This window comes from Phacochoerus africanus, chromosome 14 (assembly GCF_016906955.1).
Source record: "Phacochoerus africanus isolate WHEZ1 chromosome 14, ROS_Pafr_v1, whole genome shotgun sequence".
Classification (NCBI taxonomy): domain Eukaryota; kingdom Metazoa; phylum Chordata; class Mammalia; order Artiodactyla; family Suidae; genus Phacochoerus; species Phacochoerus africanus.
Genome location: NC_062557.1, coordinates 19,013,649 through 19,038,536, shown reverse-complemented (window position 1 = coordinate 19,038,536; position 24,888 = coordinate 19,013,649). Strand labels below are relative to the sequence as shown.

The 24,888-nt window shown below is 52.2% G+C and overlaps 1 protein-coding gene across 1 annotated transcript; it reads right to left on the bottom strand.

The window, feature by feature from the left end:
* Nucleotides 1-2,775: 2,775 nt before the first annotated feature.
* Nucleotides 2,776-22,898, bottom strand: ITGA2B (integrin subunit alpha 2b). The gene is given in 31 exon segments (XM_047758951.1): nucleotides 2,776-3,034; nucleotides 4,072-4,188; nucleotides 4,395-4,496; nucleotides 4,694-4,729; nucleotides 4,731-4,808; nucleotides 5,696-5,821; nucleotides 5,942-6,094; nucleotides 6,197-6,290; nucleotides 6,407-6,487; nucleotides 6,805-6,884; nucleotides 7,680-7,772; nucleotides 8,841-8,988; nucleotides 9,155-9,222; nucleotides 9,596-9,721; nucleotides 9,858-10,009; nucleotides 10,102-10,157; nucleotides 10,238-10,342; nucleotides 10,450-10,495; nucleotides 10,749-10,931; nucleotides 14,096-14,307; nucleotides 14,498-14,550; nucleotides 14,691-14,744; nucleotides 14,888-14,931; nucleotides 15,090-15,137; nucleotides 15,507-15,635; nucleotides 15,729-15,774; nucleotides 15,848-15,894; nucleotides 16,190-16,355; nucleotides 16,462-16,559; nucleotides 16,649-16,770; nucleotides 19,528-22,898. Coding segments are annotated over 31 exon segments (3,111 nt in total). The 5' UTR covers nucleotides 19,716-22,898; the 3' UTR covers nucleotides 2,776-2,974.
* Between the last annotated feature and the right edge of the window lie 1,990 nt (nucleotides 22,899-24,888).

The window sequence follows — 24,888 nt, the reverse complement described above, 5'->3', positions numbered from 1 at the left end:
GCAAGGAACTCCATCCCCCAGAGGTCAGGCTTTTCTTCTGGTTGGGTACCCTAGTTGAGTCTAATGACTTAAAGACACATTGTTATGAGCTTGTGAATAAAACCACCCGATTCTTCCTCATTCCTTCCTTCCTCCCTCTCTTCCTTCCTCCTTCTTTCCCTCCTTTCTTTCTTCCTTCTATTTTTCCTTCCTCTCTTGTCTTCTTTCTCTTTCCCTTCCTCCTTTTTTCCCCTCTCTTTCTCATAAGTTTCCATGTAATCAGATTTCCCAGTCCTATTCTTATGTAACCAATTTTTTCACAACCTCAAGGCAGGATTTAGCACTCATTCCTGGTGAATTTCATCTCGTTGGTTTCAACCCAATTTTCCAGTCTGTCAAGGCTGCCATGAATCTGCTTCAGTCACCCATTGTTTTGGAGCTGCCTCTCATCCCAGCCAGCAGCCACCTGCAGGGTGAAGAGGAGCTTCACTGCCTTTTTTCCCAGGCAGCCCAGGGATGGAGCTTTGGGACAATTCCCTAGAGATCTCCTTCAGCTTTATCAAAATTGTTCAGTTTTATATTTATTTATTTATTTTTAATTGTTCAGTTTTAAATCTGAGTTGCTATCATCCAATTCACATTTCTGTCTTGTCTATAAGGACAATGCCAAATGCTTTGCTAGATCAAGATAAATGATCTGGGGCCATCCAGTTACAATGGTGGAGGGGAGAGGGAGTTTGGCTGGTGTTCAAGGATCACAGCTTAATTTTTTGCTAAATGGTCACAGTCACCCAACTAGAAACCTGTTCTGGAACTTGCCATGCATGGATATCAAATTGTTCTTTTCAGAATTTACCTTTTAGAGTTCCCTTCGTGGCGCAGTGGTTAACAAATCCAACTAGGAACCACGAGGTTGTGGGTTCGGTCCTTGGCCTTGCTCGGTGGGTTAACGATCCAGCGTTGCCGTGAGCTGTGGTGTAGGTTGCAGATGAGGCTCGGATTCCACATTGCTGTGGCTCTGGCATAGGCTGGTGGCTACAGCTCTGATTAGACCCCTAGCCTGGGAAACTCCATATGCCACAGGAGGGGCCCTAGAAATGGCAAAAAGACAAAAAAAAAAAAAGAATTTACCTTTTTCTCCTTTGGGTAAAATCAAAGGCCAGCAGCTCTTCTGAGGTAAGTCTATTCATCAATGGCTTCCCCCAGCACCTGGCATCAAGTCCAAAGTACTCCTGATGGCCACAGGGAGGCTATGCCTCCACCCCTGACCTCATCTGGACCCCCTGCGTGTCTCCACCGCAAGGGTCTCCTTGCTTTTACTTAAATACATCGAGCCTACTCCCACCACAGGCCTTTTCATTGACATCTCTTTCTGTCTAGGACACTTTATTCCCTGCAGCCACCTGCCTCATTCATTCATCTCTCTGCTCACCTCATCAAAGGCCTTCCCTGACTACTCTCCCTGACATGTCAGCCCTCTTCCAGCACCCACTTAATTCGATCACAATCTCCTTTTATTGATTCACTTATCTTTTTAGGGCCACACCCATGGTATATGGGGATTCCCAGGCTAGGAGTCAAATTGGAGCTGTAGCCACCCGCGTACGCCACAGCCACAGCAATTCCAGACCCAAGCCACATCTGCAACCTACACTACAGCTCATGGCAACGCCAGATCCTTCACCCACTGAGTGAGGCCAGGGATCAAAACTGCATCCTCACGAATGGTAGGTAGATTCCTTTCCGCTGAGGCACAATGGGAACTCCTCCTTGCCTTTATTTTTGCTCTCAGCATTGACCACCATTGAGCATACATTGATTTGTTTATTCTTTACCCTGAGTCCTGTGAGCACAGGGACTTTGTTTCTTCCACTGCTCCAGCTCAGCACTGGCACAGTATCAAGACCCATGGTCGGTGCTCAGTCAGTATTTATGGAACCCGTGAACCAACACATCTCTCAGGATGCAGGTGGGCCCCCCACCTCTCTCCACTGCCTCCCGTCTTCCACGCCCATCCCTCCTGTGAGCTCCCTGCCTGCACCCGAACCGAAGACCCTTCCCCTTGGCAGGAAAGAAGGGACAGCAAGCAGCAAGGGAGCCAGATAGCAATGCCTGCTCTTCTGTCCCTGCTGTGACACTGCCTCCCTCAGACTGAGGCCTCCCTTCCTCACTCTGAATACAGCTTTACATGCTTTCTTTTTGCTCTTTCTTTCTTCCCTTTTCTTCTTTTCTCTCCTGCTTTCTTCCTTTCTCTCTTTCTTTCTTTCTTTTCCTTCATTCACCATGCCTGCAGCATGTGAAAATTCCCGGGCCGGGGATTGAACCTGTACCATAGCAGCAACCCGAGCTGCAGCAGTGGCAACGCCAGTTCCTTAACCCATTGAACCACAAGGGAACTCTTTAAGGCCTTCTTTGATGAGAGTAGGGACAGCGTGTCATTTCCCCAAATGTCAGGTCATCTTGAGGCTTATTCCCTCCAAAATTATGGGAAAAAATATTGTTTAAAGCCTGCCGCCAGGGACTCAGCCCACGTTCTTTGATGTTCCCAACCCCCATCCCACCCAGCTACCCTCAGACATCCCATCGCCCCCAGTCTCACTTGGAGGCTCTGCCCCCCTTTCGCCCTTGTTTCACCCCTGCTATCTATTCCTGGACACTCCCCAAAGGCAGTAATTTGCACCCTTTGCCCCGGCAGAGACCCTCTCTGCTCACACTTCTACCAGCCCTAGATCTGCACTCCAAACATCACCTCAGCCCCTCTCCTTTGTCCCCAAGAGGAGGCAGCATGCTAGGAGCTGGGGCTCAGCCTCTTTATTAGGCAGCAGGAAGGGGGGTGAGCCAGCTCTGATGGGAGCAGGAGGACATCGGGAGGCCTCCAGGGAACAGCTCCAATTCATGGGCGAGCAGAGCTCGCAGGGCACTGGCTGGAGAAGAGGGACAGGGCAGTCACCACATGCAGCCTTTCTGCAGGAACAGAGATGTGTGGGCTGCAGCGTCACTCCTCCTCTTCATCAGATTCTTCCAGGGGTGGCCGATTCCGCTTGAAGAAGCCACACTGGGGGTGGGGGACAGAGGGTGTAAAGGTGATCTTTAGACCCCAGAGCAACAGTGGTGGCCAGATGCTAGACACCAGCCAGCCACCAGGTCCTCTTCCTGGACCAGCACAGAATACAAACTCTACTATATGATCAAACGGAAGCCTTTCCCTATCTAGAGATAATGCACATAACAAAAAAAAAAAAAAAAATTTAATGTTTTGGTTTTTCCTTCCTGAATTTTTCTTAAGTATTGATGATTATGTCTCTACATGACTCAGGCCCATGATAGTATATATTTGATTCTAAGTCTCATGTGTAGTTTTCCCTAAAAGCGCCTTGGCTTTCCAGGGCTCCGATGCTTGGGCAAGTCTAGAACAGCCCACGGATTCTCCAGGAGCAGAGGAGAGAGTGACTCGCCGGGGCTTGGGAAGGAGTGGGAAGCAGAGTCTAGATCCGACCAGGGTCTCCCACCTCTGGCCAGGGAAGGACAGGACAGGGAGGCGATGAGCCCTGTCCTCAGCGGCCAGGCAATTCCCGCAGGCAGGACTCAGTCCCTGGGGCTCCTGCTTTCAGGGGGGGAATGGGTCTAAAAGCCCTAGAACTGCAGGTGCCATGTCTCCCAGGGATCTGTGACCTGGACGAGGTCCTCTGGAAAATGATATACTCTTTTTTTTGGGGGGGGGGCTTTTGTTTTTTTAGGGCCACACCTGAGGCACATGGGGGTTCCCAAGCTAGGGGTTGACTTGGAGCAACAGCTGCTGGCCTAGGTCACAGCCACAGCCACAGTGACACCAGATCTGTGACCCACACCGCAGCTCATAGCAATGCCGAATCCTTAACCCACTGATTGAGGCCAGGGATTAAACCTGAATCCTCATGGAGACTACTAGGATTCTGAACCCGCTGAGCCCACAACAGGAACTCCCTGGAAAATGACATTCTAATAGTAGAGATGGAGATCAGATGAGCCCAGGGTCCCCCACGGGGGCCACCACCTCTCTCTGACTCCCTGGGGAGGTGACCGCAGGGGGCGCCCCGGCCCCCCATGCCTCACCTTCCACATGACCAGGACCAGCAGTGTGAGCAACAGCAGGCCGCCCAGCATGCCTACCAGCATCCACCAGAGTGGAACCTCTCTGTCCTCCAAGACCCGAAGCACCTGTGTCTGCACCTGAGGGGAGACACGGGCGTCGCCTCGGTGGCGGGGACCCTTGCTTATCCCAAAGACTCAACCTTGCCGGCTTGGCTGGGGGACCCCCAGCCAAGCCACTTACCTGTCCCACCCCTGGGACCCAGGGAGGCCCCTGTCCCACCCTGCTGGACACGGACAGTGGGGAGGCCACCGTCTGGTTCCTGCCGCTGGCCTTCCACCCTCACCTGAGCTTCCCCGCTGGGCAGGCTGAGGGCGGGCACGGTGTAGGGAAGGGAAGAGACGTTGAACCAAGCGTGTGACCGCAGCACAAACTGATCCAGGGGTCTCTGGATGGGGCGTCGGTGAGAGCCATTTACACAAGGCCTGTTGGCGGCCAGAGTCCCAGCCCCAGACTCCCTTGGGGGAGACGCGTTGCGGGCTTAATCGCATCTCCTCCGAGGTAAACCTGCCCCCCTCCTCCCCCCAACCCCCCCAAGCCCTGCCTCCCCACCAGAGCACGCTAGGCCCCCGCATCCCGGCCCACCTGGCGGAGGCTGGGCAGCCACAGGAAAGCCCGCGCATGTGACCATGGCCCGCTGCCCACGCGCCATCTCCGGAAGGTCACAGTGCACCACGGTGCAGGGCGCCGAGTCGCAGCTCTGAGGGGATGCGGCACTGGTCCCCAGCCCCTCCTGACCCCTCACCCTCTCACCGCCGGACCCAAGGCGGAGGGGGCTGGGGGCGGGGAGCTCCAGCTGGGCCTCCCCTCAGGAAAGGCCTCAGATGCAAGCTTCTGACTCTATCTCTAAAGGCGGTTGCTCACATTGTTCCAGAGATGCGGGGAGAGGGCGGGAAGAAGGGGCTCAGTCACGCAGCCTTCTACACACGCCCAGACTTTTTGCAACCCCGCTGAGGCAAGTTGTTTTTTAATGTACTGGAAAACCTTTTTGTTTTTTCTTTCTTTCTTTCATTCTTGGTTTTCTTTCATGCCTTAGTTTCTTTAGTCTTTTTTCGCGGTCTGTCTCTTTTTTTCTTTCTTCTTTCTTTCTTTCTTTTTTCTTTTTCTTTCTTGTCTATCTTTATTTCTTTCTTTCTTTCTTTCTTTCCTTCCTTCCTTCCTCCTTCCTGCCTTCCGTCCTTCCTACATTTCCTTTTTCCTTCTTTCTCTCTTTCTTTCCCGGCCCAGGGATCAGATCCAAGCCGCAATTGTGGCCTTAGCCACAGCTGCGGCAACACTGGCTCCTTAACCCACTGTGCCGGGCTGGGGATGGAACCTGCATCCCAGTGCTCCCAAGACGCCACCGACCCCGTTTCGCCACAGCGGATACTCCTGGAAATTTTAAAGAATGCAAGTGGCCTCCACCCCACCCCACCCCGGACACAAGACTGGCACAGTCCTTCACATTCCCTGGAAGGTCTCTGTGGGACCAAAGCGGCCCACAGAAAGCCCACCTCACCCCGCCCACACCTCTCTCTCCCTGCCTCCCATCCCCTCTGCCCCTGGGACGCAGGGGGGCCTCAGCTGGAGACCACAGCGCCTGCTCACCAGGAGAATTGGATCCTGAAGACTCGAGGGCTGCTTCTGCCCTGGCAGGACTGCCTGTCTGCGATTCCGCTTGTGATGAGCTGGGTAGACAGGGGAGGGTGTGGGGCTGTGCAGCCCCCAGTCCAGCTGGAGAGGCAAAGAGGCCATCAGGTCCCGAACTCTGCCCCTCTCTTCGCCCTCCCAGAGGGACCTTGGTTGATGGGCTGGAGATTCATCCATGGCTCTTACATCCACCCAGGCTCTCACCTGGCGGGGGTTGGGAGAGGGCTGCGGGGAGCACTGAAGGCCTCCCTGGGTCTGTATGTCCACGATGTAGAGCAGGTCGGAGGTCTGGGACTGGCCGGGCAGGTGGAGCCTGAGGTGGAGGCCACTTACGGTACTAGGGCCATTGTTGTGGAGCTGGCGGGGTAGTGTCGGCAGCATGTTAGCAGGAGGTTCAGCACCTAGACTGGCTCCGGGGACCCTCCCAACCCAGCCTGGGGCCCCGAGGCTCCTCCCTACCTCATAGGTGTGCTCCACTTTGGGGCCCAAATTGTCCGAGCTGTTCTCCCAATCGCCTTCTGCTGCCATCAACAGGGAGGCTGGAAAGGAGTTCCTGCAAGGTCCCCCGGAGTGAGCCTGACCCCTTGACTTGCCTGTGTGGGTTCGCCCAGGACCCCTTGAGCCTTGGGGCTCGGCCTGCCATCTCCCTTTCCCATCCTGGCCGCTCACCCTCTCAGCTCCAGGTGGGCCTCTGCCCGGACTTGCACATCCAGCACCACTGTCTCGCTGTTTGGATTCTGGCTGTTCTTGCTGGGGGGTGGGGGTGGGGGGTGGGGAGGGGAAACAGGTCAGGGACACCAGCCCAGGGAACATCAGGACTCTCGGGGGCCGGGCCAGAATTCCGAGGGCTCGGGAAGCGCTAAATCCACAAACAGCAGGCCACACCAAAGTTAGACCTGGAAAAGAACTTCCTCTACGGCTCCAAAACTCAGACACAAGTCTCTGAGAGAGAAAGGGAACAGGGAAGTCTAAAGAGCAGGCAGGCCAGAAGCCCCTGGTGTGTGCAGGGCATCTGAGGATCTCCGTGAGGGGGTCAGAGGGGAAGGGAGTGCTTCCCAGTCTGGTACCTCCTGATCTGCAGCCGGAAGGACACGTGCTCCCCAGCCTCTTCCAGGTTCCCCACACTCACCAACATCGTGATTTCTATCTGAGAGGCGGGGAGGGACAAGTCACCACCCAAATGCCCGCTCTGGGCACCCTGCTCTGACGGTGGCCTCCAGTCCTCATCCTCCAATGTCACCATTCTATTTTGATTTTTTTAAAAAATTGGCAACGTTGTGCCAATTTCTGCTGTACAGCAAAGTGACCCAGGCACATAGATAGATATAGATAGATATTCTTTTTCTTTTTAGAGCTGCACTTGTGACACGTGGAAGTTCCCAGGCTAGGGGATGAATCGGAACCGTGGCTGCCGGCCTATGCCACAGCCACAGCCACGCCAGATCCAAGCTGCATCTGCAACCTATGCTGCAGATTGTATCAATGCCAGAACCTTAACCCACTGAGTGAGGCCAGGGATCGAACCCACATCCTCATGGACACTATGTCAAGTTCTTAACCTGCTGAGCCATGGGAACTCCCATATACATTCTTTTTCTCATCTTATCTTCCATCATGTCCTATCCCATGAGACTGGAGATAGTGCCCTGTGCTGTACAGTAGGACCTCATTGCTTCTCCATTCTAAATGGAATGGTTTGCATCTACTAACCCCAAACTCCCAGTCCCTCCCGCTGCCTCCCTGCCAAGGTCACTGTTCTTATGTCCATTTTGCTCAGAATCCCACTCAGAGAGGGAGTCAGTCACCCAAGAACACACAGCTAGGGAGTGGGAGGACCAGGCTTCCAGATCAGAGCCACCTGACTCCAAACCAGCCCCTAAAGCCTAGCTGTCCATCCACCCCTGGGCGAAGGGACCCAGCATCCAGGACTTGGTGGCCTCACCTGGGTGTCCCCCTTCATGGGGTTGCCCAGCTCACACAGCACCACTTTGGTCTCATTCTCCTTCTTCTGGGTACAGATGAGCCTCTCGAAGCTCTTCGGGGAGGCGGTCCCGAGAGAGAAGATTATCATAGAGCACCTCATATAGATTTAAGTTCCCTTCAAAAGTCAGGGAGGGGAGGATTCGGGTGGGGAGGGGAGTTTCTCCAGGTGGGAGTTCAAGGGACTGTCGCGTCTTTTTTATGTATTAACGTAGCACTTTCTTCTTCTTTTTCTTTTTAGGCCTGGTATATGGAAGGTCCCAGGCTAGGGGTGGAATGGCAGCTGCAGCTACTGGCCTACGCCACAGCCATGGCAACAGGGATCCAAGCTGAATATGTGATCTCTGCTGCAGCTTGCAGCAACGCCAGATCCTTAACCCACTGAGTGGGCCCAGGAATCAAACCCAAGTCCTCATGGAGACTAGTCAGGTTCTTACCCCCTGAGCTGCAACGGGAACTTCCTCTTTCTAATAATTTATTTTTGGAAATGAAAACCACAAAACATTACATGGAGTATATAGTCCCATTGTTATAAACTACATCAATAGAATAAAATATAAATATACACCTATGTAAATGACAATGTCGAGAAAAAAATACTGGAAAGAAATCCAGCAAATGTTAACAGAGGTTCCTGTTAGCATTTATTTCCTGAGCTTTTAAAAAATTTTTTTTGCTTTTTAGGGCTGCACCTGAGGCATGTCGAAGTTCTCAGGCTAGGGGTCGAATGGGAGCTACAGATGCTGGCCTATGCCACAGCCACAGCAACGTGGGATCTGAGCTGAGTCTGTAACCTATACTACAGCTCACGGCATCACCAGATCCCCGACCCACAGTTTGAGGCCAGGAAACGAACCCACAACCTCATGGACACTAGTCGGATTCGTTTCCATTGCGCCACAATGGGAACTCCCATTTCTCGAGCCATTTTTGGTTTAGGTTTTATAACCGAGTTCTTGAATTTTATGCTATTAGCAAATTCTCCTCTTCCAAATTAAAAGGGGAAAAAAAATTCCAGGAAAACATAAGAGAAGTAGGAGCTCTCAGGTGGGAGAGGAGAGTCGATTCCTGTGCCTCCCAGGCCCCGGGTAATGCCCCCCCACCCCCACAGTGGGGGCCTCACCTTGGTGTTGCTGAGAGCCTGCATGTAGTGAGCACCTGGGGGCAGGTGCACAACCAGCTCAGCCTCATGGGCTCCCTCGCCCTCATTGGCCGCGTCCACGTGCAGCTCCAGCACATTATCAGCTCCAACTAGGAGTGGGGAGCCTGTCCTGTGGGGAGAAGGGAGTAAAGCCGAGGAGACCCAGGTGCAAGTGGAGGGTCTGGGAGGAGGAGAGCGGCCGAGGACGGGGAATCAGGACACGGGGGGGTGGGGGGGCGGGGGGTGTCGTGGAGGCAGACAGGGCTAGGGCGGGGTGGAGCCGGCCGGATCCTCACGTGTTGGCCGAGAGCTGGAGCTGCGGCACGCACACTTGGTCTTCCCCACAGTCCAGGATGATGCGGGTCTAGAGGGGGCACATCAGGAGTGTGGGTCAGTTGGGGGCATGTGGGACAGTTGGGGGGGCGGTCACAGCAGCATTTAGGGAATTGGAAGGTCTGCGAATGGAGCTGGAGCTTGAGATGACATGAGCGCTTTGGAGTTTGCATCAGGGTTTGGGACAATATCAGGGCTCTGAGAATGACATCAGGGTCTGTAGGGTTTATATCAGCGTTTAGAGGTGACATCAACATTTGGGGTTTACATGAGGGTTTAGAGGATATTGAAACGTTGGGGTTTTCATTACAGTTTAGAGTAATCACGATTTGGACACTAACTCTAACCTTGACTTTCTGGCAGGGGTCCTGCATCTCCCTGGCCAGTACCTGCGCACCCCTTACCTGTTCCTGAACGTGGGTGTCTCCATGCAGCATGAGCATGGGGGCGTCGCCATTCTTCTCCGGCTGCAGGGACACATTGAAGCTGAGCACGATGGGGCTCAGCTTGTCCCGGAAGTCAGCCTCATCCTAGAGAGGGGGCAAGAATCAGGTTGACTTGGCCGCCTGCACCCTACCACGTGTGTCCCAGACTCACCCCTGCAGACTCCAGCCCGACGGCCGAGGGCTCCCCTTCTCAGCCCTCCCATTCCCAGCCTGGGCGTACCCGGAGGAAGGCCGTGGTGTTGTGGCAGGTGGGGCTCTGCCTCCAGCTCAGATCCACGTCCAGGACAGTGCTCGCCTGTTGGGAAGCCAGCAGCAGCACCCGCCGGCTCTGGTGGGGCTTCTGCCGGTCCAGCTGCAGCTCGGCATTTAGGCCTGGCAGGGCAGGCAGGGAGGGTCAGGGTCTCCCTGGTCAGCCTCCAGGGGAGCCCGGGCCCACCTCCCCCTGTCCCCATGGTGCCACTCACGCAGCTTCTCAGGAATGTTGTGCCCAGTGGCTCCCACGCACATCTGGATGGTAAAGCTGCAAAGATGTGCGTGGGGATCAGGAGCTGGGGCCCCCTACCGAGGTACCACATTCTGCCTGCTCCGCGCCCTCCTTACCAGCTCACTGGTGTCTTGGTTTGGGGCTGGACACAATTCTTCACAGCAGGATTCAGGGTTTCTTGCACCATCAGCTGGACAGTGGCGGTCACCACCGGCTGAGCTCTGATGGGATGCGGGAGGCTTGCCATCGAGGCCCCCTCTGGGCGTGGTCTCCTCTGGGGGGGTGGTCCTCACCCCCCCCCACCCCCGCCCCTGGAGCCAGTGCTCACCGGTACACGACAACCTTGTCGGCCCCGTAAGCTCCTACCAGCAGGTCTATCGACATAGTGGGAAGAAGGCAGTTGTCAGGATTGTTCATTAGCAAGGCTATGAGGTCTTCATTTCATCTGGCCAGGAGTTCCTACACTCCCCCTCCTCTGGGAGGTCTGATCTGGCCCCCAGCCCCACAGACAGGTCAGAGCCCTCAGTGGGGCCCCAGGTCAGGTATGGGCCCCTGGTTGGGTCCCTCGGCATCTCCAGCTAATGCCCCTTGGTCCCTCCTATCTAGCTGGAGGCAATGCAGAGGCACCTGGGTATCCATTGTCATCGATGTCTGTGGCACCTCGAAGGGAGAAGCCAAAGGCAGAGCCTGCGGCAAAGGGGCTGTCCAGGACCTGGGAGGGCTGCGAGTTAAGCCCCTCACTCTGACCCAGGAACACCAATACTTGGCCCTGACCGCTGGGACCCCCATAGGGGGCGGCCACGGCAACATCTGGAAGGAAGAGCAGAAAGGGAGGGGCGGTTATTATCCATTCTCTCCAGAGAGACCAGAAAAACTTTCCAGAGCTCCTTCTCTGGGGTGACCCCAGGGGGCCGGCAGAGGAATGTAAAGGTCCCGGTCTAGGAGGCGGCTGCCCAGCCTCCCCCGCCCCCCCCCCCCCCCCCGCCCCCCCCCCCACCCCCGCCCTCCGGGAGTTTATAGTCAAGATGGAGGGAGACCCATCAAGTCCAATAGTTGTAAAAACAGTAACAGCCCTCACTCTCTGCTGAGAAAATATACTGACATGATTTCATTTAATTTTCGTCTTTTTTTTTTTTTTTTAGGGCCGCACTAGCGGCATGTGGAGGTTCCCAGGCTAGGGGTCTAATTGGAGCTACAGCTGCCAGCCTACACCACAGCTCACAGCAACGCCAGATCCTTAACCCACTGAGTGAGGCCAGGAATCAAACCTGCCTCCTCATGGTTGCTAGTTGGGTTTGTTAACTGCTGAGCCAAGACGGGAGGGCCCAATTTCATTTATTCTTGAAAATTGGGATTATTATTCCCATTTTAGATGAGAAAATGGAATCCCAGGAGATTGCATTAATCAAGACCTATTAAATATTTGGTCCCATCTTCCCCTGAGAGGGTCTTCATCCCATTCTACTCCTGTCATGCAAACCCAGAGCCACATGGGCTTGTCATCACTGATGACTTTTTAAGATCACTCTTGAAATTTTATTTGTATTTGTATTATTATTATTATTTTTTTGGTCTTTTTAAGGCCACACCCGGGGCATATGGAAGTTCCCAAGCTAGGGGTTGATTCAGAGCTGCAGCTGCTGGCCTGTGCCACAGCCACAGCAACACAGGATTCAAGCCGCATCTTCGACCTACACCACAGCTCACAGGAATGCCAGACCCTTAACCCACTGAGTGAGGCCAGGGATCAAATCTGCATCCTCATGGATACTAATTGGGTTCATTAACTGCTGAGCCATGATGGGAACTCCATGTATTTATTTATTTATGGCTGCACCCATGGCATATGGAAGTTTTCAGGCCAGGGATTAAATCTGAGCTGAAGCTGTGACCTACTCTGCAGCTGCAGCTGTGGCCATTCCAGAACTTTAACGCACTGTGCTAGGCTAGGGATGGAAACTGAGCTTCCTTCCACAGTGACCCAAGCCGCCACAGTTAGATTGTTTTTTTTTTTTTTAGAACCACAACTGCGGCATATGGAAGTTCCCAGGCTAGGGGTCAAATTGGAGCTACAGCTGCCGGCCTACACCACAGCCACAGCAATGCCAGGTCCGAGCCATGTCGGCAACCTACACCACAGCTCACAGCAATGCCGGATCCTTAACCCACTGAACGAGGCCAGGGATCGAACCTGCAACCTCATGGTTACTAGTCAGATGTGTTTCCACTGAACCACCACGGGGAACACCACGGAGTTATATTCTTAACCCACTGTGCCAAAGTGGGAGCTCCTTGAAAATTTATTAACGATCATAATCTTATTAATTTGTAAGAATTCTTTGCATGTGATGGGAATTGAGATCTTTGAGATATATATAGATATATATATATATGCACACACACACACATATATACACATATATATGTATGATATGTATATATATGTATGCTCTGTTTTTCCTTTCTGAATTTATGATGTTTTTCCGGGCAGTTTTTTCTTTTGAAAATCTTCGTTGATTTTTCTGCTAGAGTTATACAAAGTCATCCAAATAGACCACTCGGCCTCCACTGTCACCTATTCTTCGGCTCCCTCATCACCGCACTTCTTTTCTGACCATTTGATCACAATTGTCATATCCTCAGTCATCTTGCCCCATTGCCAGTCCTGGGCAAGGCTGGCCAGAAGCCACCATAATCAGGCACCATGAATTCCTGACCTCTAGCCTTCACTGGGGACCTCAGTGCTGCCCAGAAGTCCCTCGGGGTTTTCTGCTTGGCATCTATTTCAAAGCTTCTCCATTCAGTCCAGCTCCCAGCCCCGTATTTCTTGCACAAAGGGAAGGAGCCCGACTGTTGTGCTTTAGCTCCACACCCAGCTTTCCCCCCTTTCCCTCCTTGACCCTGGCGTCCCTCCTTTACCTGCCACTGGGCTGAGCATCCCACACCTGCATCCCTCAGGCGTTGCAGGGACCCTCCTCCAGCTCACCCTGTCCCCCACTGCCCCACAATATCCTTTTCCTCCACGTTCAACCCACTCCATATTCTTTGAAAGTAAAATAACCTTCTGCCGACCCTCATCTCCTTTCAGTAATCAGCTTTTCTCTCTTTCCTTCCACAAACTGCTTGAGACAGCTGTCTCTCCTGGCTATTCTTCACCCCCATTCGTATCTTGCCCCATGGCATTCTGGCTTCTACCCAGCTCTGATCGGCTCTTGTCACTGTCACCAATGACCTCCTTCTTGCTAAAGTCCGTGGAGACTTACTTCTCCAGCCCCATCTGATTGTACCTTTCAGCTGCATCCAGAGCTGCATTCCTCTTGCTTATCGCCCTCTTCCTTTGAGTTCCGAGCCATCAGACCTCCTGGTTTCCCTCCCACCTCTCTGAACATTCCTGCCTCCTTTCTGGACTCACGTTCTCCCTAAATGTTCCCTAAATGCTCTCGCTCCCCAGGGCTCGGTCCTGGGCCCCTTCACACTTTGCAAGTTCCCAGGACCACCCTAAACCCCCACCTCCCACTCAGAGCTCTCTGCTGGAAGTGGGGGAAGCCTCACCCCGCTGTTCTCTGGATGTGTCTGCCTAATGCTCCCAAGCCCTTCAGGATCCAAAAGGTCCAGAGCTGAACTGTGGATCTTCCCCAGCCCATCTCACTCCCCAGGCCCGCTGTATGTGAGTTCCAGGCAGTGAAGGGCACCAGCACCCACCCAGCTCCTCTCTCTCTTAGCCCCACATCCAGTTACCCATCTAAGGAATAAATATCTCGAAATCACCCTCATCTTAAGTTCACTGCCAAAATCCACATCCAGGCAGTCGCCATCTCTTGCCTGAACTAATGCGAATAAATCCTAATGGGTCTCCTTTAAGTCTCTCCTGCTTAAACCCCTCCCGGCTCCCACTGCCATCAAGGTCTAATCCAGGGTCTTTGTTGTGGCCGTAAACCCCTCTGCAGCAAGAGGGGGTTCCTCCCTTCCCTTACCATTGTAGCCATCCCGGTTCAAGTCGCCCAGAGGCGCGATGGCTGAGCCAAATCTTCCATAGAGCTGTGTGCCTGTCAGCAGGAGGCTGGGGGTGCCCAGCGAGTGGTGACCTCGAGACTGCAGGAACAAGTACACACGCCCCACCTCTGCCAGCTTGTGGTCAGCACGGCTCTCCATGTACAGTGGCGCTCCCACCAAGAGGTCATGCCTCCTGCAGACCGAGGTTAACGTGGGGCGGACTAAAGGGATGCTGCCGGCCAGAGCCAAATCTCACCCATCCTCAGCGCCTCACCCCGGGGTCACGTGGGAGTGAGGGCTAGGAAAGGAGGCGACCCAGGGCAATCAACGCCTCTGGTAAGTGGGGACACAACTGGGCAGGAGTGGGGCGCCTGGCACCTCACCCGTCCCCGTTGACGTCGGTGACAGCCACCGAATGCCCGAAATATGAAGCCACCTGCACAAGATGAGGCACACCTTAATTTCTGCCACGGGTCTCAGCACCCTCCTTAGACTTTGCCCCCATCATGTCCTGCTGAACAGTCTAGGGTCTCAATCCCTCAGGCTTGGCCACCCCTAGCGGGACCTGATTCTCACCTGCTCTCCCTGCAGCAGGTGCAGCCTCTGGTGTTTCGAGGTGAAAATTTCCACCTGTTTGGACAGCGCACAGGAACGTTTCATTTTTGCACCCACAGGGGAAGAGCAGGAGGTCGGGGCAGGGGGTGGGTGGGTGTTGGGCTGAAGAGTGAAATCAGTGGCTTCGGGTCGCTGAGCGGTGGGCAGAGGGCGCTTACCGCTCCCAGGGTCATGCTCCAGGTGGGGCCACCGAGGATGTACTCTGGGGAGAACCGGGCCCAGCTGGTGAGGTCCTTGGAATCTACCACCTACCTCCCACCCGTCATTCCGGACAACCGGGAGTTTCAGTGCGGGGTTTGGAGGTGCTCCTTCCCGGGCTGGGCTCCCCACACCCCGCCCCTGACTAAGTGAATGTCTTGCCTGTGGTGCTGGGATTCCGGTCGAACTCGCCCACAGCCACCGAGTACCCTGAAGACAAGGCGAGAATAAGTCTTTGCGGGAGGGTGAAGCAGGAAGGGCGCCAAAAGCGAGGAGAGGGGACTCAGAGATCACCCAGTCCAAACACTGCACTGTGTAGATGGGACAAATGAGGCCACCCAAAGGTCAAGACCTGCCCTCGGCCGCGCAACGAATCCAGGGCGGGAAAGCCAGATGGAGCTAATGGGAACTGGGAGGTCCGCTGGGGGGCGGTAGGAACAGCCAGGGCAGAAGGTTGGAGGCGCCTTAGCACTGGCTCTGGCCCGCTGGGGTTGGCATGAGGGAGTTCCCGCGGGGGCAAAACCTGACCAGCGGTGACGCAGAGCGCTGGGAAGCCTCGAAGGGAGGTGGCAGGTTTACCCAAGTAGCTCTCGTAGTACTCAGGAAGGTTGGAGTCGAAGGTGAACTTCTGGGTGGGCACGTGCCACAAGAGGGTGCCTGGGCGGTAACTCGAGATGATATCGGCGATTGGAGCCCGTGCCATGAGACCTAGGACGCGAGCGACAGTCGGTGTGGGGTCCCAGACGCGTGGACTCTACCCGGGCCGAGAGAAGAGAGGGAGGTGTACGGATGGGCACGTACCTAAGAAATAGTAGCCCCCAGGAGCCCCAAGCACCAGCTCCCCAGCCTGAAAGGGAAACCCTGGAGGTGAGAGGGGCTCCTACTTGGGAGCCGCCCTCACGCCTTTTAGCTCTACTCGCCTGAGTGACCGCAGAGCTGAAGCCGACCTCGCAATAGCGCCTGTCATCTAGAGGAGGCAAGGAGGAAGGGTCAGCAAGGGACCCAACCGATCAAGAAGCGAGCCTGGGGCCTGGGGCGGGGCGGGGCCGGAAGCATGTGGAGGCGGAGCCACAGTGATTCACAGGCGTGGCCTTGAATCAGCGCGAGGTCGGGGGGGGGGGGGGCAGGGTGGAGCTAGGAGCTGGGCCAGTGGGCGATACCAGATGGAAAGCAGGGTTTGGAGGCATTGGGGGAAAGGATGAGATCAGGGCGGGGTTACAGGGCCGCGAATGGGAGGAGCCCGAACGGAAGGCCGAACTTACTGAATTTACTTTCCACGTAAACCAGGCTCAAGAGGTTGGCCCGACAGGGCGAGAACTCCGCGCGGCCGCTGTTCTGGAGCTGAGCCACGAAGCAGCCACCTACAGGTGTCTTCTCAGCCTCCTCGTTCTTTTCTAGGACGTTCCAGTGCTGCCAGGGGGCGCAGGCCTGAAGAAGGGCCGCAGGAGAGTGGGGAAGGGGTGGGAGTTGGGTTCCCCCCTCCACGTGTCCCTACCCTCCGTCAGTTCGCTGAGCCCTGTCCCATGGCGCCCACCACAACGTTGTCTCTCCAAGTTAAGACCGACGCCCCTAGTCCTTGACGGGCCTTGAAGGTTTGGAAAGTTTGGGCGCCTACGTTTCGCGTCTCATCATCTGGAGGGCACAAGAAGGGGTAGGGTGCTGAAGCCCAGCTGTCCCTCCTCCCTCTAGCCTTTCCTTTTCCCTCTTTGCGCGGGACTCACCGAGGTTGAAGGACAGCGCGACGCACTGGACGCTCTTGGCCTTCCAGGGACACAGGAAAACGCCGCCGGTCTCCTCCAGGTTGCGGCCCAGGGTCCGCGGGGCCCCCACCACGATGGATACGCTGCGTAAAAAAGCTGGGTGAGCGCTGCCCATGTTGGAAGCGCTACGTGGAAGGGCAGTGTGCCTTGGGGATGGTGTCACTGGATCATCTTTCCCCATTGAGACCTCACAGACCATCGAGGCCAACGGTTTTTTGTTTGTTTTTTGCTTTTTAGGGCCGCACCCGTGGCACTTGGAGGTTCCCAGGCTAGGGGTCGAATCGGAGCTATAGCTGCTGTCCTATGCCACAGCCACAGCAATGAGGGATCCAAGCCGAGTCTTTGACCTACACCACAGCTCAGGGCAACACCAGATCCTTAACCCACTGAGCGAGGTCAGGGATTGAACTCGCAACCTCATGGTTCCTCGTCAGATTCGTTTCCACTGCACCATGACGGGAACTCCCAACATTTTGCCCATTTCATGGCCAGTGAAACTGACTTCCAGAGAGGGAAACGACATACCCACAGTAACCCAGGGAATTAAAGGTAAAGCTGAGACTATAACCATTTGGTTCAATTTGAACAGGAGGGGTCTGATATCCTTGCTAAGAGACTTCCTAAACTCTGTACACCCTGTTGCATTCCCCAACACCTGCCACCCTAATACCTCTGTCTGGAGACTATTACATTATCGAATCCCCTCCTGATAGCTAGTTTTGTTATTGTTGTTGTCCTTTTTTTTTGCCTTTTCAAGGGCTGCTCCCACGGCATATGGAGGTTCCCAGGCTAGGGGTCTAATAGGAGCTGTAGCTGCCAGTCTACGCCAGAGCCACAGCAACGTGGGATCCGAGCCGCATCTGCGACCTACACCACAGCTCACGGCAATGCCGGATCGTTAACCCACTGAGCAAGGGCAGGGATAGAACCCGCAACCTCATGGTTCCTAGTCAGATTTGTTAACCGCTGAGCCACGAAGGGAACTCCCCTGACCGCTAGTTTTGTTGATGTTGTTGTTGTTGTTTAGTTTTGCTTCTTTAGGGCTGTCCCCGAGGAATATGGAGGTTCCCAGCTAGGGGCTGAATTGGAGGGCCAGGATGAGATCTGCAGCTGCTGGCCTATACCACAGCCATAGCAACGTAGGCTCCAAGCCTCGTCTGTGACCTACACCACAGCTCTCAGCAACACTGGATCCCAGACTTACTGAGTGAAGCCAGGGACAGAACACACATCTTCATGGGTACTAGTCAGATTCGTTTCTGCTGCACCACAACAGAAACTCCCTGAGAGCTAGTTTTAATGGTGAAGAAATAAGCCAGTGGGCATCTCTAAAGTGAGTGGTGGGGTGCTGACATCTCTGAGGACTCTAGTATATCTAGGCTCAAATCATAGCTCTGCCATGTATTTATTTATTTATTGGACAATTCCAACCAATAAATGCTGTCAGGAGAAGTACATGAAATAAATGTATGAGGAGGGAGTTCCCTTGTGGCCCAATGGGTTAAGGGCCTTGCGTTGACACTCCAGCAGCTCAGGTTACTGCTGTGGCATGGGTTTGATCTCTGGCTGGTGAACTTCCACATGTCACAGGCCTGGCCAAAACAAACAGACAAACAAGCAAACAAATGAAAGTGTATGAAGAACATTCAGCATGGTGCCAGCCAAATAATACATAACAAATGCTCCCACAAAATCTATACTTTTTTAAGTGTGCAGAATGTTTACTAGGTAGTGTCCATGAAACCAATATGTGTGGAAAGAAGCAGGAGTGGGCAGAGGAGGGAATCAAGTTCAATTTCAAGCCCAATAACAGCTACGGGCCAATGCCCTGGGAATTCTGGAGCTAGAATGACCCTTCAGAACTGTTCCAAGTTGAGGTGAGAGAGTTGCACCCTTAACCCCTCTCCACCTTCAGCACTCTCCATTGATCAGTCATTGAGAAGGGGATTTAACTTTAGCAGAGGTGATTCTCTTCGGCAGAGGAAATTCCCCCAGGGGCTGATACTTGAAGGTCATTTGCCATTTGCCCCTCCCTGAAGCTGGACGTTCGTGTCCACCTCTAAATAACTAGCTCAGGGTAGTTTCCCTCTAGAAAGGAAGAGCCAGGACTCTGATCTTGGCAGTCTGACTTCTCAGCCTGATCAGTCTCAACCATGAATGCTCTAGTGCTTCTTTTCAAATATGTGTAATTTTGCTGGAGATAAGGGGAATGGGGTAGAAAAGCAGGGCAGCGGTGGGTAGACAGTTTCATAGTTTTGCATGTCAATTTAAGACATGCACTGCCTTCTTCTTCTTCTTCTTCTTCTTTTTTTTTTTTTTTTTCCTTTTTAGGGCCGCACCCAAGGCATAAGGATGTTCCCAGGCTAGGGGTCCAATCAGAGCTACAGCTGCCGGCCTATGCCACAGCCACAGCGACGCGGGGTCCAAGCTGAGTCTCGACCCCACCACAGCTATTCAACAGCTCACAGCAATGCTGGATCCTTAACCCACTGAGCAAGGCCAGGGATCGAACCCACAATCTGGGCCACCACAGGAACTCCAGACATGTGCTGCTTTCTATATTTTGAGGGGATGAGGGTGGAGTGGGTCATTTTCCAAAAAAAAATTTTTTTGGGGGGAAAAAAAAAATAAGGCATCAAATTTGTCTTTCCTCTGTTGTTGCTGTGCCCAGCTCCCCAGTGGTGCCCCTCGCTAACGCTCACCTAAGCTGGTCCCTCCCCAGTACCCACAGGAACTCAGTCCAAATAGACTCCAGAAGTCACTTTGCTCAACCTCTACCACATATGGGGATCTGGAGACCCACAGAAGCAGTGATGGTGGGGCAGTCCCCCAGGGCTCACCTGCCATGGCTCTTCTTGTAGAAGTCCAATGAAAACCCAAAGTGGCTGCCATTGGGGCCTGTGTAGATGGTGAGATGCACTGGGTCCAGGTTCAAGGCCCAGGTTGGAGGGGCAGCACCGGGTCCCAAGAGCAGTTGCACCCACTCCAGAAGCCAGAGGGCATGAAGTAGACACAAAGCTCTGGCCATCTTCCTTCTCCAACAACCTCCTAGGCAGGAATGGGTTAGCTCCTTCCTCTTCCTTTCAATTCCACCACAGGAAGTCTTTCCTTATCAAACTGAAACCCTCTTGCTGAGCGGTAGGCAGAGTAAAGGATTATAAGCCCTGGACGCATATGGTTTCTAGGATTGCCAGAAAGGGGGTGAGGCCACCCTGGGGGGGATGCTTATGGCTGAAAAGCTGACTCCTCCCTTTTCTTGAGAGTAGTTTATCACCAAATCCTATTGGTTCTGCCTTTCAACCATGTCTCTTGAAGCTTCACTCCATTTCCTCCACCACCATGCTAGTCTAAGCCACCACTGCTTTCTGCTTGGCATAGTGCAGCCACGCACCAACTGGTCTGTACATCTCCACTCTAGCCCACAGTTCCGTAGTTCCTCCCCCCGTCCCCCACAGCCGCCGCGCTGCCGGGCACACTGACTTGGTCAGAGGTGGGGGAAGGAGGGAGGAAGCTCCTGCTCCCTGAAGGATCTGAGGCTGCTGCATCCTTTTGGATAAGGCCCTTATCCACTTCCTCCTTCTAGGGCCTTGGGCAGCTTTGGTCAGTTATATTGGTGCAACGGCTTCCTCACTCATCCTCCATCTGGGGCCAAATTTTAATGTGGCCACAGCAATATAGCCATGCTGGGGGAGGGGTGGCAAATGGATCTTGGCTGAAGGGAGAAGGAGATGGGGATAAAGTGAAGTCATGCCACGGAGTTGGAGGCAGGCCCTTACTTATTCTTGGGTGACAGTGATCTTGTCCAACCTTTAAGACTTGTCTCTAGCGGCCTCTTTGCGTAGGGCACAGCTCCCCCAACTCCTCAGGAAGGCACTCTGGGGTTAACACACATGGGCTCAACACACTGTTTGTTTGCTTATTTATTTATTTATCTAGTTATCTTTTTGGGCAATATCCATGGCACATGGAGGTTCCCAGGCTAGGGGTCCCATCAAGAGCTACAGCTGCCGGCCTACACCACAGCCACGCCAGATCCAAACTTCACCTGCGACCTACACCACAGCTCAAAGCAATGCTGGATCCTTAACCCACTGATTGAGGCCAGGGATCAAACCCGCGTCATCACGGATACTAGTTAGGTTCATTACCACTGAGCCACGATGGGAACTCCTGAAGCTCTTTGAACTTTAGTCTGAGCTTCTTCACTGCTGAATTCCCAGTGCCAAGCTCATGGCTGACATGACATGCATTTGCTCGAATGAATACTTAACTCAGTTACTTACCTTCCACCCTTCCACGGTCCTCAACTGAGTGATACTGTATACTGTGTAGCCGGATACTCACGCATATTTCACTAAAAATTTTAATAAATACTTATTCGTTTAAGTTACCGAGTGGTAAGAGACACAAAGGTAACTGTCAAGGATCCTGAGAAAACAGTCCAGAGGGACTTAAGGCATGAACGCACAACTGCAGCAGACGGGTAGAAAAGGATGCCTTGAAAAAGGTAGAGATGCCTAGCTTCTAAATGATTCTATCATTTGCTCCTCATAACAACCCTATGAAATAGGCCCTATCATGCCCACTTTATAAATGCAAAAACTGTAGCATAGAGTTTTAGGTAAAGTGCCCAAGTTTACACAGCCAGTGGGTGGCAAAACTAGGAATCAAGGACATCTTTGCCTTGAATTCGTGTTCTTAACCACTGCACTATGTTGCCTTTTGTCAGGGAATGAAGGAGGTTTTAGACACAGGAAATAACATAAAGAGCAGCAGAACATAGAGGCCAGTTTCAGAGAAAGGGAAGTAGTCAGAATAGGGTGTCTAAAGGGGAGGGCCGGGGTCCGATCATTGGAGGTCCTTCAATGTTTTCTTAAGGAATTTGAACTTTAATCCATAGGAGATGGAGACTCATAAAGATTTTTTTCAGTCAGCAAATAAGATACATGATCAACTGTGCTCCAATCTGGATTATACCGGCTGTCTGTGAATAGGAATTGGAAAAGGCAGACTGTAATGGAAAGATCAGATGGGTGGCATCTACCATCCTCTCAGTTAAAGGTGATGAGGCCCGAACCAGGGTACTGGCGGCAGGAACAAAGGAGAGAGATTACACAGTCAGTAACTGGATGCAGTAGGGAGGTGTCAAAAGTAATTCCAAGCTCTGGCGGCTGGCTGGTGGGAGAGTGCTATCATTAGCTGGAACTGGAAACAGGTAGGATCAGATCTGGGGAGAGGCGTTTGTATTTAACAAAGATTCTGTTCCTTGTGGGTGTTCCTTTGGGGTCAGAGCTGGGTTGATGGTAGGCAGGAGTGCTGACATTGTTCCCACTTCCCTGTCAGCCTTGAGTCCTAGAATCCCTGACAAAGTTAAGGCTCTGTGGTCAACAATTAGAGAACTTCTACTATGTGCCTGGCACTCAGCAAGGCAACGTGGGGGCATACATAGAGGGAAAATGTTCGTCTTTGAGGTTTCCTTGCTAAATCCGGATGCATAATCCTGTTATTAGTGGTATTTTACTTGGTTTATATCTTTCTTTCTTGACCACATAATCAAAATGTTTACTATGTGTTCTACTTTATGTAAAACACGAAGGGGTTAAGAAAAAAAGGAAGCATAAAAACTGTCCCCGTCCTCTCAGAGCTTAGTTTTACTGGGATGCAGTGAACACAAAATGAACTGCACTCAGATTCTGAAAAGCCAGTAGGCTTACATGGCACAGGGACTTTGATCTAGAGTCAGGGAGGCCAACCAGGAAAATGATGCAATAACTCAGACATGAGTTGATAGGGGGCAGGTGAAAACACCTCTGGCAAACAATGGAAATGGTTGACAAGGCCTGAACTAGTCACTGAGGGTGTAGAAGCAGCACTTCCACATTGCCAGCCCAGCTGGCTGAGGCGGGTAGAACCCCCATCACTGCAGTCAGGCAGCTGCACATCCCCTTGCACTGCACACCCTACAGGCTGGTCCTTTTGCTGTCACCTTGCCTGCTTAGAAAATCACTTTTCATTTTCTAACATCCTTTATTTGGGGGTAGGGATTTTGCTGTTTTTAGAGAAATAGGCAGATCTCAGCACCCAGCCCAAGGTTGAATACCTTCTCTTTATAGTCAAGGGGAGAACACAGACATGACTAGTTTGTACTACTCCTTTCTGAAAGGTTAAGGAAGGGAGGAAACTAACATCACTACAGATCTATGGTTAGCTTTTTTTTTTTTTTTTTTTTAAGGGCCACACCCATGGCATACGGAGGTTCCCAGGCTAGGGGTCAAATTGGAGCTACAGCTGCCAGCCTACGCCACAGCCACAGCAAGGCAGGATCCGAGCTGCGTCTGCGACCTACACCACAGCTCGCGGCAACATCGGATCCTTAACCCACTGAGCGAGGACACGGATGGAACCCGCATCCTCATGGACGCTACTCGGAGTTCATTAACCGCTGGGCCACAACGGGAACTCCTCTACGGCTAGTTTTGATGCTCAACTTTTCCTGCCTTTTTATGATTTTTCAATACAGAAGAGTAGAGGCCTTTATCTGCTCAGTAACGATCAGGTCATATTTCCTTTCAGCAGGTTAGCTCTCAAGTGTTGTATTAAAGGGTTGAGGAGAATAATTTAAGACTGGTTCTGGTATACAGAACCCCATCGGGGGGCAAAGGCCAGGCAGATGACTCATAATCTTACTGCCCTGAAGTCCATCCCAAATCCTAAAAATCAAAGCCTGAAATCCCAAACATATTTAACGAGCACCTATGTGCCATACACTCTGTATAATACACATAGATTACACACCTAAAATAGGAAAAGGGTAGAAATAGAAGGAAATCTTCAGGGGAACAGTGGAAAGAAGGTATATATTCTAAGACACCTACGTAAGTCTGACAGAAACTTCCCTATTACTTACTTTCTCCCACCAGCTTAAGCTTCCCCTCTACTTGGGCAGGATGAGCTTTGAAAAGCACCATCTAAACATGAACAAGTCAAAGTACTTTGAGTTTCAAAAGCAAAAGGTACTCTCAATGGATTTAGTAATAACACTGTCCTGACTACTATGATTTTGGAAATTAAAGGTGCTAGTCACAATTAAAAAAAACCCAACAACCGGTTCACAAGAATCTATTCCTTGATCACTTCAAGTAAGATGTTACTGGTAGCCCATAACTCCATCCCTTCCCCACTTGAGTGGATAGGGCAACAATCACGACAGACTCTGCTGTTTCCACAAATCATTGGTTTATTAGAAAGTTCCTTTCCCTAATTTTACAGCATATATATCTCTATCATATGTGATAAAGTTAAATACAATCTGTTATGTTTTTAAGTAAGGATAGGTTATTTTGTTTTTGTTTTGTTTTGTTTTGTTTTAAAACCTATTCCACTATTCTGGAAGTTAAAGAAAACTGCCCCCAGGAAGGTAGAGAGGCAGCCAGAGAAGAGTATGGCTCAATCTACAAGCTAATGGGAAGCAGCACAAAAATGTTAATACTGTATTATTTAAATATTTACATGGGCTGAAAGCAAAGAAATATGAGTCCCTTCACTTCAAACAGATGATTTCATTTTCCAGTGCCGATTATCAAAAAAAGTGATGCTTCTGAATCAGATGAGGAGCACTGGAGAGGTAAGAGGCTCAATCAAGAGCTTTGTTTGCCCAGCACTTGCTTCTCATAAACTGGAAACCTTTTTCTCTTGGGAAGTGGAGAAGAAAGAACACAGAGGCTTGGCCACGAAGTGGGGTTTGTGTTTCCCGTCAGGTAAAGACCCACCTCATCTAGCCACAGGAAGAGATAGGGAAATGCCTAACAGGGAAGTGCTAACTACGCCAAAGAAGATGAGACCAGCAATATAAACACCTTTGGGTCGAGTGATGAGACCAGCAATATAAACACCTTTGTTAATTAAGTCTGAGAGCCTGGTAAAAAGAGGAGGAGGACGGAGGAATGGAGGTGGTACTTCCTCTGATAGGTGTCATGGAAGAAAAGAAAAAAGGAATCTTTAATGCTTAAAGAAAGGTGGGCAGAAGGCATGGAAACGATGAAGTAAAAGAATTTGCAGAATCTATAAATGTGCTCACCTCCCAACAAAAGGGTGAAGAAAATTGTTCTCTGTATCATCCTCCAGTCTACTTTGACTTCAAGTCCTAGCCAACCCAAAAGGCACATTAAAAAAATTTGTCAGAGAGGGCTAAGTATTAGGAA